General features: G+C 36.7%; 1 protein-coding gene across 2 annotated transcripts in view; it reads left to right on the forward strand.

Moving 5' to 3' along the window:
• The window catches only part of Rab2a (RAB2A, member RAS oncogene family), a 79984-nt gene that overhangs the window by 41392 nt on the left and 23099 nt on the right, over nucleotides 1–15493 (forward strand). For both annotated transcript variants that reach the window (XM_013009363.1, XM_013009364.1), the window contains exons 4-6: nucleotides 4333–4415; nucleotides 5070–5162; nucleotides 9276–9387. In XM_013009363.1, the coding sequence (XP_012864817.1) occupies nucleotides 4333–4415; nucleotides 5070–5162; nucleotides 9276–9387 (288 nt within the window). The remainder of the gene's footprint in view (nucleotides 1–4332; nucleotides 4416–5069; nucleotides 5163–9275; nucleotides 9388–15493) is intronic.

The following is a 15493-nucleotide window of genomic DNA, read 5'->3' on the forward strand; positions in this document are numbered from 1 at the left end:
GTGGGGCTTGAACTCCGGGCCTGGGCATTGTCCCTGAGATCTTCAGCTCAAGGCTAGCGCTCTACCACTTGAGCCACAGTGCCATTTCCAGCTTTTTTTTTCTGCTTATGTGGTGCTGAGGAATCGAACCCAGGGCCTCAAGCATGCAAGGCAACTGCTCTACCACTGAGCCACCTTTCCAGCCCTGTCCCTGAGCTCTTGAGCTCAAGAATAGAGCTGTACCACTTGAGCCACAGTGCTACTTCTGGCTTTTTCTGCTTATGTGGTGCTGAGGAATTGAATCCAGGCCTCATGTATGTAAGGCAAGCACTCTACCACTGAGGCACTAACCAGCACTTTTTTTTTTTTTTGATCATAGGGCTTGAACTCCGGGCCAGGGCACTGTCCCTCAGCTCTTCAGCTCAAAGCTAGTGCTCTACTACTTGAGCCACAGCACCACTTTCAGCACCCAGGCCCAAAGTTCAAACCCCATGACCAGCCCAAAAAAAAAAAAAAAATTCCAGATTTAGTGGATTCAGTATGAATTGGTGCATTGTTGAAGTCATTTCCATTTTGGAACATATTTTCTGTTCTTTGCAGATTTGGGGAAGATTTATAGGAGTTTCTTTTTTTTTCCTTTTCCTAAGTTTATTTCCCTTTTTGTTATTTTGTAAATGCTAAAGTTTTACAGTTTTACCTATAATAATTTTTTATTATTATCAGATGATGTACAGAGGATTTCAGCTTCATAACTGTACTGATATTGGTCTAGGAATATATTCTTTTTTATTTTCGAGATTAGGTGATTACATAAATTTCACAGTATTGTGGAATAGTGATACTTATTAAAGTCACAACACATTTTAACCTTCACAAGGCAAATTGTCATGATGGTTTATATATTTTGTAAAGTCTATGAGCTTTGATGATACAACTATTTTACATCAGGTGATATTTACATCTCTTTCCTTTTGCTTAGTGTAAGCTGTTCTCTCTTTCTCATTGCATGTTTTCCAGTTTCCCTTTGATTCTGTGTCCTCCTAGCTTCCCTCAGTTGTGTGCATGTATCTACCATATATGTGGTCAAGAACATGGTGTCATTTAGCAATGATACAACAAAATGAGTGGAAGTCCTTTGTTTCTGGAGTCCTGTTTACTTCTCCTTGCATTTTGGCTGTAGCAGCCACATATCAGGGAGTTCATGTGCCATTTGTCTCTGCTTTTGGCTTAACCTCACTCAAAATGATTTGCTCTAGTTCCATCAATTTCCCTGCAAATGCCATTATTTTGTCCTTTCTAATGGCTGTATAATATTCCATTGTATATAGGTACCACAATTTTGGGATCCACTCATCTATAGTGGGGTCTCTGGGTTGTTTCTGTCTTGGCTGTTAGCAATGTATTTTTTTTTAACTCATTTGATAGAATGTTTCAAGGAGGTATTTTTGTTTAGTTGTTGTAATGGTCCTAGGATATGAACTCAGAGCCTTGGTGCTGCCCCTAAGCTTTTGCTCAAGACTAGTTCTCTACAGCTTGAGCTACAGCTCAATTACAACTTTTTTATGCTTAATTGGAGATGAGAGTCTCACAGACTTTCCTGCTTAGGCTGGCTTTGAACCACGGTTCTCAGATCACAGCCTCTTGAATAGCTAGTATTATAGATATGAGCCACCACACAGCTAAAGAAGTTTGTTTTTTTTGTTTTTGTTTTTTGTTAAAGGCTTTTACCCTTTCTGGATGGTTATTAGCCAGCTGAATTGTAAGAGGTTTAAACATTTTTTATTTGAACCTATAAAGTATACATCATTTTTTTATTATTTGCCACAGAATCCACAGAATCTCTTCTTGGTATATGAAATTAACAATAAAATGAATCACTTAAAGATTTAGTCATAAGCCAGGGGTCTGTGGCTCACGCCTATAATCCTAGCTACTCCTGAGGCTGAGATCTGAGGATTGTGGTTCAAAGCCAGACCAGGCAGGAAAGTCTGTGAGACTCTTATCTCCAGTAGACCACCAGAAAACCGGAAGTGGCACTATGGCTCAAGTGCTGAAGAACCGCACCCAGGCCCAGAGTTAAAGCCCTATGTTCCATGGGAGGAGAGGGGGAGTTTTTAATCTTGGTTTCCCATGCTAAGCAATTAGAAAAGGAAAATGAATCCCTAGTCCATTTTAAATTTATATTTTAAAGGACTGTTTAGAAAGGTATTATATATACTTATATATAATTTTGTGCTTCTAGGTATCATTGATCTTTTTTTTTTTTTTTAATTTATTTTTTGGTTCTAGGGCTTGCACTCAGATCCTGGGCTCTATCCCTGAGCCTCTCTGTGCTCAAGGTTAGTGCTCTACCACTTGAACCATAGCACTATTTCTGGCTTTTTCAGAGTAGTTTATTGGAGATGAATCTCACAGACTTTGCTGTCCAGGCTGTCTTCAAATGATGATCCTCATCTCAACCTCCTTAAGTAGCTAGGATTATAGGCATGAGCCTCCAGTGTCCTGCTAGTGTCATTGATTTTTATCCTCAAAATGTGAAATGGTTTGGTTATTTTTGCAGTTTTTTTAATGTGATAGCTTTCTCTTAATTTAGCATAAAACATTCTAAGGGCTAGACTTTTTACCAAAAAAAGAGTTTTTGTTGTGAATTTCTAGATAAAAGTTACTGAATTTTTAGCAAAACCACCTATTTAAGTAGAATAGAGGATTGACAATTTTGTGCATGTAGCTAAGACATTTGGTTTTCTTCTTCCATTCAGCAAGCTTTCTATGTATTAAACTGAGTCTAGGCACTAAGGATAAGTGATATTGAAGGAAATTTAGTTGGAGAGCCCAGGAATAAGCTCTTAGGGAGTATTGGGGCAGAACTAGGCTTTATATTTACATTGGAAAATCAGAACTGAGAGTATATGTAAACCTGACTGTTTTTCAAGTCAGTAGACTTGGGGGAAAAAAAGTTAAAACCATCTTTATGTTTACCTAACTATTCTCAAAGATAGAAGTGATTAGAGCTGAGGATGTTAGCTCATTGGTAGGCACTTGCCTAGCATGTACTATCCCCAGCACTACAGATTAAAAATATAAAATAACTTATGATATAAGCTGTCTTGGTTTTAAACTCAGAGGCAGTAGTCATACTCCTCATCAACCTATACTCCTCATCAACCTTTCTTAAAAACAATGTTAAGCCGGGCACCAGTGGCCTAGGTACTCAGGAGGCTGAGATCTGAGGATCACAGATAAAAGCCAGCCTGGGCAGGAAAGTCCAGAGACTCTTATCTCCAGTTAACCACCAGAAAACTGGAAGTGGCACTGTGGCTCAAGTGGTAGAGTACTTGCCTGGAGCTGAAGAGCTCAGGGCCAGTGCCCAGGCCCACAGTTCAAGCACTATGATGGACAAAAACAAAACAAAACAGAATGTTAGTACTGTGAATTAGAAAAAAATTATTTAAGTTTGCATAATCTTTAGTGTGTTTAATAAGTGGATATAAAGATGACTTACATCCTGGTGCCTTTTAACAAACATTATATATCAAATATAGGGAAATAAATATACAGAAGATAATTAAATACACTCAGAACCATTTTCTGTTTTTTATAATAAAATGATTACTCAAACAATTCCATCTTGTGACTATTGAAAGCTCACTGCAGCTTCTGATATAACTGATAAAATCTGCATCCATGGCCTTCCAACAACCTTTATACCAGCAGATGGTGGGCGTAAAGATGTCATTCATCATTTATTTACAATGGACTTTATTTATTCTAGTGTCAACAGCTGCCCCAGGGAATTGGTTATTGAATTCAAATATGAGACTCTGGGTTATTTGTTTCCTTTCAAATTTGTCTTCAGAGCTTAGTTGCTAGGAGTCCATTCTGTGCTCTAATAATGATTCATGTATTGTGAAGCCATTCAGTAAATTGGGATGTCAGGGATTGCCAGAAAGGGTTAAGGGTCTTGTTTGAAGGTGTGAAGATGGTTGCAGGAATGGCTGCTTATGCATCCTAGTGACTTTTGAGCAGTGGTATTATGTGACTTTTGCTTAAGACTGATACTCATAAGACAATATCTTGGAAATGAACTATACAATTTGAGGGGGTGTTAGCAGGGAGGGAAAGTGGGAGAAAAATGAGGGAGGGGTAACAAGTTAGGTAAGAAATGTACTCACAACCTTTCATATGTAACTGAACCCCCCCTATACATAATCTTGACATTACAGTTTTTTAAAGACTGATGAAGTTTTCTTCTTTATTCTTTCCTTCCCTTCTTCCTCATAGACTAATGTATAAATAACATAAAATATAGTAGATGTCATTTTAAGGAAAATTCAACCTTTTCTCTTCTCACAGGCAGGACAAGAGTCCTTTCGATCTATCACAAGGTCATATTACAGAGGGGCAGCGGGGGCTTTACTAGTGTATGATATTACAAGGTGAGTACTAGTTAGTTTTGCCAAGAAAGTACAAGAAAATTTTTCTAAATAAGCATGGCTAATATTAATAAGTATAGCTTTCCTTTATTTCTATGCTACTCATCTTTAAAACTGTCTTGACTCCAATTTAAATTTACTATAAAATTCCTGCAACTGAATTCCTTTTCTTATTCATTCATTCATTCATTCATTATTTATGTCTGTTTTAGAGCTTGATAACTCACTCACAGCTAACAGTCTACCACTGAGCCATACCTCCAGTGGCTTTTTTGCTAGTTAACTGAAAATAGTCTCAGGAATTTTTCTGTGTAGGTTGGCTTCAAACTATGATCCTCCAGTCTTTCCTTACTGAGTAGCTGGGATTATAAGAGTGAGCCCCTGTTGCTTGGTCTCTGTTCTTATTTAGATAAGCATCTCAAATTAATGGCTTTGGTAATATTTATTCATTGCAATTTTCTCAATTGTGATTGCATATAATTTCTAAACTGATACATAATCAATGTACTCTAAGCCCAGACATGATACATAAGATCTGCTTCTCATTATGTAAATAGATAAGACTAAGAATGGTTAATGTGAACATGATGTATACTGTTTATTGTGGACTTCTAAGGGAATGGTTTGCAAAAGTAACCACTATTTTATGTTGTTTAGGAGAGATACATTCAATCATTTGACAACCTGGTTAGAAGATGCCCGCCAGCATTCCAATTCCAACATGGTCATAATGCTTATTGGAAATAAAAGGTAAAAGATGGGTTTGGAGCTTACTTGACATTAGTGACGCACATGTAGTTTACTATATATGTGAATACTTTTTTGTAAATTTGCCTACATGGAATTGATTGACTTTTTTTAAAAGATTAGAGCTGGGCGCTGGTGGCTCACACCTGTAATCCTAGCTATTCAGGAGGCTGAGAGCTGAGGAACATGGTTCAAAGCCAGCGGGGCAGGAAAGGCCATAGATGCTTATATCCAGTTACCCACCAGAAAACCGGAAGTGGCTCTGTGGCTCAAGTGGTAGTAGAGTGTTTGCTTTGAGCTGAAGAACTCAGGGTTAGCGCCAAGGCCCAGAGTTAAAGCCCCCATGACCGACCAAAAAAAAAACAAAAAAAGTATTTCTTTAGATTTTTAAAATACATACAATAAACTCTCTTAGAAATGACTGTTATTGTTATTATTTGATATTTTTTGTTCAAAGGTATACTTTTTTTTTTTTTTGTTGGTCGTGGGGCTTGAACTCTGGGCTTGGGCACTGTACCTCAGCTCTTCAGCTCAAGGCCAGCCACTTGAGCTACAGCGCCACTTCCAGTTTTCTGGTGGTTTATTGGAGATAGGAGTCTCACGGTCTTTCCTGCCCGGGCTGGCTTTGAACCGCGATCCTCAGATCTCAGCCTCCTGAGTAGCTAGGATTACAGGCTTGAGCCACCAGCGCCCGGCTACTTTTTAAAATAATCTAGAGTTTTATCTGACTACTAAGATAAAGCTCATCTACCTGAGGGAGTAACTGTTAGGAATTATCTAAGTTGTTTTAAATACTTGGCAGTAGAAATAAGTCTGCAGAACTCAAAAAATTGCTACTTCTTTTTTTAAATTTAAGGTTCATTGTTTCAATTATTAATACTATGCAGTGATGAAATAAGTGAATTTTAAAGTCCTAAAACATTGTTAATGTTGTTTAGTAACTATTAGCTTTATATTAGTATCAAACTGATGTTGTTTTTTTCAGTGTTATTTTACTTGGAGAGTTTTTTTAGGCAATGATAAATATTGACAAGGTGACTTTAAAATTTGTATACAATGCCAAAGCTATACACTGCCATAATTAACAACTTTAAGGTGAATAGAATTGAAGGATTTACTTATTTTAGTACTGTGGGTTTTAAGATTTATTATATAAAGTTACTAAATCTGATATTGACATAATTATTATCTTTCTGTTGCTATGGAAAAATAAGGAAAAAATTATTTGAAAAAGAAAAGATTTGTTTTAGCTCATAGTTTTACATCTCAGGCCGTGGTAACTTGGCTCTGTTGCTTTTGGTTCTGTGACAAGGCAGTAGTACATCATGGCAGAAACTACTTACCTCATGGTAGTACAAAGGGTGGAGGGAGACAGGGTTCCATTATCCCCTGAAAAGCACACTCCTGCTAACCTAATTTCTGTCGTAAGTAGGCCCAACCGCCTAAAGTTTTCACCACCTCCCAGTAGCACCATCTGCTGGGGGCTAAACCCTTCAACCTATGAACTTCTGTGGAGCATTAAAGATCCCACTTTATAACAGAAAATATATCACTAAGTATATCTATACCTGTATGGTCAGTCAGTTTTTGATAGAAGCACTTACACAGTGAAGGAAAAGTTAATCTTTTCATTAAAAGGTCCTTGAATTGTTGAAGAAGATATGTTAGTGGGATCTACCACTTTGGAAAAATTTTGGTAGTTCCTCTAGAAACTGAAAATATATCCACTTACTGTCTATACATTACTCCTAGGTGTTTATCCATATTAACAACAAAAATATAAAAAAATATATTTTCATATGTAAAGTATTGCACACATGGTTATAGCAGATTTATTTGTCATGGCCCCAAGTTAATTGGCAGTCCAAATGCTGATTGACATACATAGATATGTATTTAATTTCAACTACTTTTCTGTCAGTTATAACTCAAGCTATTAAAAAAGATTCTAAAGTAACATTGTATAAATATGATTTTAAAGTTTATTATTTTAATCAAAACAGGTTTATTAAGAGATAATACTTAAGTGACATGTGCATTATAAAAATTCAAATACATAGAGGAAAAACTGAGCATAATGTTTACATAAGAAATGTTTTACCCTCCCCCACAGTATAACCCCTGCTTCCACTGTATTACATGTTGGTATAATTTGTGGAGGGGAAGGGGAAAAACAAATCATTTAAATAGGGATACAGGTGAACCCATTGCAACAATGAGATGTACAAGTTGTTATGTCGAAAACGAACTTTACAACTTTGGTGCGGGGTGTGTGTGTGTGTGTGTGTGTGTGTGTGTGTGTGTGTGTGGAGGAGGTGAGGAGGATTGGGTGGGGGGGCGGAGGGAGGATAAGAATGGATGGGAAACAAAGGAGGAAGCTACAATGCTTGATAAGAAATGTACTCATTATCTTGCCCATGTAATTGTAACCCATCTGTACAGTATTTTCACAATAAAAAAAGAAAAAAATGTTTTAGTACTCATAGGATCATAGTAAGAATCTAATGAAAAAGGACAGAGAAAAATAAATAAAATGTTATTGGAAGAAGTGAATTGGGATAGATATCAGAATAAGGAAGAATCAAATTTTAAATTAGATGCATTAAGTAGTAGGAAGTCAGTGAAGGAATTTGAGAAGGGAAGTTACCTAGTCAGAATGACAGATAACACAAATTTTTCTTATTGTGGCACTTAAAATGGTTATATAAGCCAGGTACAGCTGGCTCACATCTGTAATCCTAGCTACTCAAGAGGCTAGATCTCAGGATCGCAATTCAAAGCCAGCTTGGGCAGGAAAGTCTGTGAGACTCTGATCTCCAGTAAACTACTCAGAAAAAGCTGCAAGTGACTCTGTGGCTCAAGTGGTAGAGTGCTTACCTTGAGCAAAAGAAGCCCCGGGATAGAGCCCAGCCCCAGAGTTCAAGCCCCAGGACAGGCAAGAAAAATTAAAATTAAAAAATGCTTATATAAGAAATAGGAAGCAGAATTTAAAAAGATGAAAGTTTTGGGGTTTTTGTTTTGTGGGTGGAGATCTGGGGTTTGAACTCAGAAACTGAGCACTGTCCCTGAGTGTTTTTGCTAAAGGCTACCTATCACTCTACCACTTGTACCATAGGTCCACTTCTTTGGAAGATTTTTGGTGGTTAATTGGGGATAAGAGTCTCACAGACTTTCCTACCAAGGTTGGCTTCAAACTACTATTCTCAGCTCTCAGCCTCCTAAGTAGATAGGATTACAGGCATGAGCCACCAGTGCCCAGCAAGGATGATTTTTAATAGAAAAAGTACTGTAATAGAATCTAAACAAAAAGGTCAAAAAACAGTACTTTAAAAGATATAGACATAAGTAATAGAAGCAACTTAAATGAGATGAAAGAAATCTGAAATCTGATAAAATTATATATCAAGTATAGATGGAATTTCACAGCTAATATAAAGTAATAATAAATAATAAAGTTTTTTAAACTTTCACACACAAAAAAACCACAGTAGAAAAAGATTGCTACTTTTCCTTCTTTTGTACTAATATAATTCTGGTAAGGTGAAACTCAGTTGAATAGTTTCTTCCAAACTTTCTGGCTTGGCTTAGGCTTTGTCTTTCTGTCTCTACCCTTTTCCCATAATTATTGCTCTAAAGAGAAACAGAATCAAACTAAGATTAATGATCTGTTTTTTTGAACACTTTAGATTGCATTGAACAATTTCTTAGGACTTCTGGGAGTTGGAACCATATTTCATAGAAATGGAGGTAGAATGATCAAAAGATGAAAAGATAAGCCCTCATCTTTCAAATCATTTTCTTTGAGCAAAATGTTTTTTTTTTGGTAATCCACTGCTCAGAAGTAGGATGTTGGACTGGCAGTTCCCTTCAGGTGTTTGCATTCTGTGACTCTTAACTAGGAATCTTTCTTTTGCTTGATTATTGGTTGGTTTTTTTAAAGTAGACAGTGTATTCTAGACATTTTGACCTTTATAGTACTATGAATAGTACAGTGTCAAGTGTTAAAAGTTAATTGAAAAGAATGGTCAGCTTAACTTAGAATTCTACGGTACACTTGTCACGGAAGCCTTGTATTGTGTTGATTAATAATGTGACCCTTTTGTATCCTGGGTTTAGTGATTTAGAATCTAGAAGAGAAGTAAAAAAAGAAGAAGGCGAAGCTTTTGCACGAGAACATGGACTTATCTTTATGGAAACTTCTGCCAAGACTGCTTCCAATGTAGAAGAGGTAAAAATAAGAGGCCCTTTTAAATGTGCATCATCTTTTTACTTCCAGAAATGTTTCATATATCTTAACATTTATTTACTGGTGCTCACTTCAAAAGTCTACTGGTCCATGATAACCCTTGAATGCCATAAAGTACTTTTTATCTTTCTTTTGAAATACCTTATAACATTACTGTGTTTTGTTTTTGTAGTGGTATTGGGGGTTTGAATTCAGGGTTTGAACTTGGCCTTGCTAGATTTGTGTTCTGTCCCCTGAACCACACTTCTAGCTTTGATTCCTCTTCCCTCCCAGTTAATTTTAGCATATTTGGCTTGCTTTTGGTCTTGGCACATGCTTGAGCCAATTTTTGTCTACATTAGGCTCCCCATCATTGCTGGAATCACAAATATGCTAGCTTCCCTTTGTGTAGATAGAGTCTCAGAAAGATTTTTTTTTGTTGCCCAAATTGGTCTGGAACTGTGATCCTCCCAATGTCAGCTTCCTGTATAGCTTTAAACAACAGACTTGTGCCACTGTGCCCAGCTATGGATTGAAAAGATATCACTATCTATAGTTTCTTTCCCACCTAATCTGACCGTAAACCATTGTCCTGCCCATCTTAGTCCCCAACTAGCTGGGATTAAGAGTGGCTAGCACCTGGCTCTAACATTCATTTTCTATGAGATTGTAATCTTCTGAAGCTTTCTTGAGGCCTGTATTGTGTTACTATATCTATATAATATTACTGCTGGGTAACATTATTCAAAGCACGGAGATTCTGCCATCTTTACTAGATGAAATTCACATTATTTCAATTATTTCCACTAACCCTGCATAGTTAGTTTTTTAATGCATCATTTTTATAATGTATGTATTTCAATATAGTATTTATATATATACTACATAAGGTAAATATATTACTATGTTTTTATTTTAACAAAAGGAAATCAGGCTAAGAAATTATTCAAAGTATTGCTAATTTCTACTGCAGAAAATTCTAGAAAACAACACTATCTTCAACATAGTTCTACAGTCAGTACATGTTTGGTTTTTTGTTTTGCTTGTTTTGGGGATGAAACTCAGGGTTTTATGCTCGCTAGCAGTCATTCATCCATGTAAGCCATGTTTCTAGCACCAGTCAGTAAATATTTAAGAATAATGCCTGCAGCTCTTCTAATTAACCTTTAAATCTATAGCACTTGTATTTTCACTGAAGAATTCTTTCTTAGGTAAAATATTATAATTACCTAATTCAATGAAATATCTTGTGATGATTCTAAATGCATTTTCCAATAATGACAACTTGTTGATAGATAAGAGTAACATTCCATGTTGCACCCAGTGAGAAATCTGTTCCACCTTTGTCCAACTTCAGATAGACATGTAAATACCTGTTTCAAAGAGAAGTTCTTCTCCTAGAAATACTGCATTTGAAAAAAATCATAAAGACCACTTTATGAGGAAGAAGGAATTCAAGACATCTGAAACATGACCTTATTAATTATTAACAATATACATCTTGAATTTAAGAACTAAAATCCAAACTTGTCTGCATTTTACTATAACAATTAGTAGTATTTATTAAGGGGTACATTACTGCTGTCCTTCTAGCTGAATATTTAAATGAAATATATACCTGAATGCTTTGGTGGGACTTATTACAAAAAAATTCAGTGTGATTACTAAAGTGATTAAATTTGATCTGAGCAGAGATTTGCTTTATTTGTGAGAGAACAGCATTTTAACAGTGAAAATTAATTTGCCTACCAAAAGCCAGATTTTAAGAAATTTTCTGACATGATTTTATTTGTAAAGAACTCATAAATAAGCATCACATAATTATCCATTATTATCTAAAATAACTAAAAAATACTTTATCACTTGATAAAGTGTTTTAAAATGATGCAGGTAGGTGCCAGGATGGTGGCTCAGTGGTAGAGTTCTTGTCTTGCATGCATGAGGCCCTGGCTTCTATTCTTCAGCACCACATAAACAGAAAAAGCCAAAGTGGCGCTGTGGCTCAAATGGTAGAGCACTAGCCTTGAGCTGAAGAACCTAGGGACAGCACTTAGTCCCAGAGTTTAGGCCCCATGACTGACGAATAAATAAATAAAATGATGCCAGGTATCATGGTACACCTGTAACCTCAGCACTTGGGAGGCAGAGGCAGGAGAATCACAAGTTTAGGACCAGTCTGAGCTGTATAGAAAGACTTAGAAAGAAACAAAAAGATGAGGGACAATTTTGTGATCTAAAGGGGTAGAATTAAGGAGGGAAGAAACAGATGGGATGGGGGAAAATGACTGAAGGAGTGACTGATCAAGAAGCAGTTGATACTAAGATTGACATATAACCCTCCTTCTATAACTTTTTGAAGATCAAAAAAAGTTTTTAAATAATTTTTTAAATGGAAAGGATAGGATCAAATTTAAATTTTCTTTTTTCTTTTTGACCAGTCCTGGGGCTTGAACTTAGGGTCTGGGCACTGTCCCTGAGCCTCTTTGTGCTCAAGGCTAGCTCTCTACCACTTGAACTACAGCACTACTTCCAGCTTTTTAAAGTAGTTTATTGGAGATAAGAGTCTCGTGGAGACTTTTCTGCCTAGGCTGGCTTGAAACCGCAGTCCTCACTTCAGCGTTTTTAAGTAGCTAGGATTATAGGCATGAGCCACCAGTGCCCAGATAACTTTCTTAATATGACTGGTTATACATGAAAGTGATTGCCAAGATACTTCTGCTTCTGGAAAGACAGCCAACTTAACTTTTCCTCATTCTGTTAAGTACAAGGCGAACATTATTATGAAATACAAGAATTTTCTAAAAGATGGAGTGAAACAAAGCAGACCAATTTCAGATCTTGTACCTGGGAAAACAAAATATTAACTTCCTTGGTTTTCATTTTTGTTTCATACTTCATAATGCCTACTAGAGAAACTGACAAACTGCAAAAGGCCCAATGGGCACAGGGGAAAAAAAGCTCACTCTAGACAAAGAACCAGGAAATGGTCATCTTGGTAACACAGAGAGCTCTTAGAAAATAACCACTTTTTACAGAAAAAAAAGTGAGGCACTATATGTACCATCTCTGGACAACTAAGGAGGTTTCCCACTCTTATTTAACAGTGATGAAGTGAAACCATACCCCCTTGTTATAGTACTGTCAAAGGAAGTCAATTAGAACGGGAATTTAAATAAGATGTAGACTCTCATGATTTAGCCTGCAGAATGTCCAAGATTCCAATGAAAATTTCTCTCCTAAAACCAGGAAGCTCTCAAATCAAATGAAAACAGCTATAGATGCCAATACCAAGATGAGAAAGATACTAGAATTACTAGACTAAGATTATGCTTTTAACTTTATAAAGAAAGGTTTGTTTTAGCTCATGGTTCTAGAGGTTCAAGATTGAGGGGCCACAGTCTTAAGATAGTAGGTAGTGAGGTACTGGGAGAGGATATATGTGTGTGTTCTTGAGCTAAGATTTTTAAATGCCTCAATTAGGAACATGCTTGAAACAAATGAAAAATAATCTCAGCAAAAGTAGAAGGTTTCAGCAAAAGAAATGGTGTACACATGGCCAAGATCAAGAGCTATATCATATACATCCAGTCCTGAGAATAGTCCACAACTAGCATAAAAAATCCTGATGGTGAAGATATGACACATAGGATTACAGGTAAGGCCAGCCCATGCAAAAAGGTAGTTAGACACTATGTCAAAGTTAACAATCCAGGAATGATGCTACATGCCTGTAGTCCTGGCTATGCCGGAGGCTGGAGGCAAAGGTAGGATTCTGGACTGAAGCCAGTCCAGGCTAAATATGTGGTTCAAGTTGTAGAGCACTTACTGAGCAGACACAGGCCTAAAATGTGTAGTTACTGGACATAGCTGTAAGATATTTAAAGCAAAAGACTGATAGAATTTTTATCTGAGGTGCACACAGGGTATGCTCCAAGATGGGCCGCATGGGAGGCCATAAAATAAACCTCAGGAGGTTTCAAAGTATTTAGTCATACCAACTATATTCTCTGATCACAATGGTACTAAACTAGCATTGAATAAAAGATAACTGGAAAAACCTACAAACACATAGAAATCAAATGCACTTCTAATGTATAGTATTAAATGCACACAGTAGAAAAGTCTCAAATTAATCTTTTTTTTTTTTTTTTGGCTATTCATGGGGCTTGAACTGTGGGCCTGGGTGCTATTCCTCAGCTCTTCAGTTCAAGGCGAGCATTCTACCACTTGAGCCACAGTACCACTTCTGGTTTTCTGGTGGTTTATCAGAGATAAGAATCTCACAGACTTTCCTGCATGGGTTGGCTTTGAACCACAATCCTCAGATCTCAGCCTCCTGAGTAGCTAGGATTGTTGGCATGAGCCACCAGCACCTGGCAATTAAAAACTGAAAAGAAAAATAAAACTTAGGAAAATAGAAGGAAAGAAATGAAAACAGATTTTAGTGAAGTTGAGAACAAAGCCAGTGCAACAAAAAGCTGCATTTTTTTTTAACATCAGTTAAATCAACAAACATAGCAAGACTGACAGGAAAGACAGTGCAAATTATCAACATCAGTAACAAACTAAAAGTTTACTATAAGTCTTGCAGACACAAAAGGATAAGAAAGAATACTGTAAATGGATCAGTTTCTCAAAAGAAGAAAAATCAGCCTTATCCAGTGTGAAATAACCAAGTTAGTTTTTTTTTTTTTGGTCAGCCAGTAAGACTATCTACAAGTTCCAATATAAGGATTCAAGGGTTTTGCCGCTCATACTACTGTGGGCCTGGGCGCTGTCCCTGAACTCTTCAACTCAAGGCTAGCGCTCTACCACTTGAGCCACAGCTCATACTATCTTTTAAGGACCCATTTTATCTTCATCCTCTCCTTTTATGTTCAACTTTTTGTTTTTTATATACCTTCAACTTCTTAGGCATCCCATAATCTACAGTAACATAAGAAGCTTATGTATGGCTTTGTAAAATCCAGTGAGTCAATGCAGACTTCTAACTTCCTAGTGGAATTACTCAGATCTGGTGAAGCTTGTTAAATAGTGGGTGTTTTGGCCTCATCTGGAATTACTTAACTGTATCTTTCGTATGATTAACCTCACAAGATGAAATGTAGATGAGGTGTTAGGAAAATAAGTGGCTAGGTAGATGAAGAAACAGGTAGATTGAGTATGGGAGAAGGAGTCCTAGGGACTCTGCCCTGTCTGGGCTCACCCATCCTCTAGGATCTTCAATGTGTTCAGCTGTCTGCAGGCTCTTGAAATAATTTGAATAGCCTATGATCTATTAAGGAAGTTGAATTTATAGTTTTGAAACTTCCCTCAAAGAAATCTGTAAGACCAGATGGTTTCTCCAGAGAACAGTACTAAACATATGTTTAATAAGGAATGAACACTAATTCCAGACCATATTTTTTAAGAAAATAAGATAATAGAATACTTTTTATTTCATGAAATTAATACTGTCCCAAAAACTAAAATTAAAAACAATATTAAAAAAGAGAGAAAAGTACAGGCTGATAGTTTTTAATAGATTCTTTAACAAAAATTTTGAGCAAAATCCCAACAGAGTTTCAATGTATATATGTGGATGTTTATGTAAAATATCTATACTATACACAGTTCTATTTGTGGCTTTTTGGTGGTTCCACAGTTCTACTTCTGGCTTTTTGGTAATTTGTCTTGCCTGGCTTTGAACCATGATCCTAAGATTTCATCCTCCTGAATAGTTGGGATTACAGGTCTGAGCCACTGGCACCTGGCTGCTTTTTCAGTCAAGATCAAGAAAAATATCATGACTTCATCTCAACAAATTGTGTGCTTGTGCAAAACTAGGAAATTTATAACCCTTTCTAGGCTGGAGGCAAAAGTAGGAGGGTCAAGTCCAAGGCTGGTCCTAAGCAAAAATGCAAGCCTCTACTTGAAAAACATCTAAAGCAAAATGGTCTGGGCATGTGGCTCCAGTAGTAGAGCATTTGACTAGCAGGCCCGACATCATGTTCAAACCCCAGTACTGCCATAAAAAGCCATGTAACTCAAAGGAAGAAATAAAACTGTACTAGTGGATGGCATATTGTTTCAGTAGAAAATCTCAGGAATAAAGCTAATAGTTCAGCAA

This window comes from Dipodomys ordii, unplaced genomic scaffold (genome assembly GCF_000151885.1).
Source record: "Dipodomys ordii isolate 6190 unplaced genomic scaffold, Dord_2.0 Scaffold9, whole genome shotgun sequence".
Lineage (NCBI taxonomy): Eukaryota > Metazoa > Chordata > Mammalia > Rodentia > Heteromyidae > Dipodomys > Dipodomys ordii.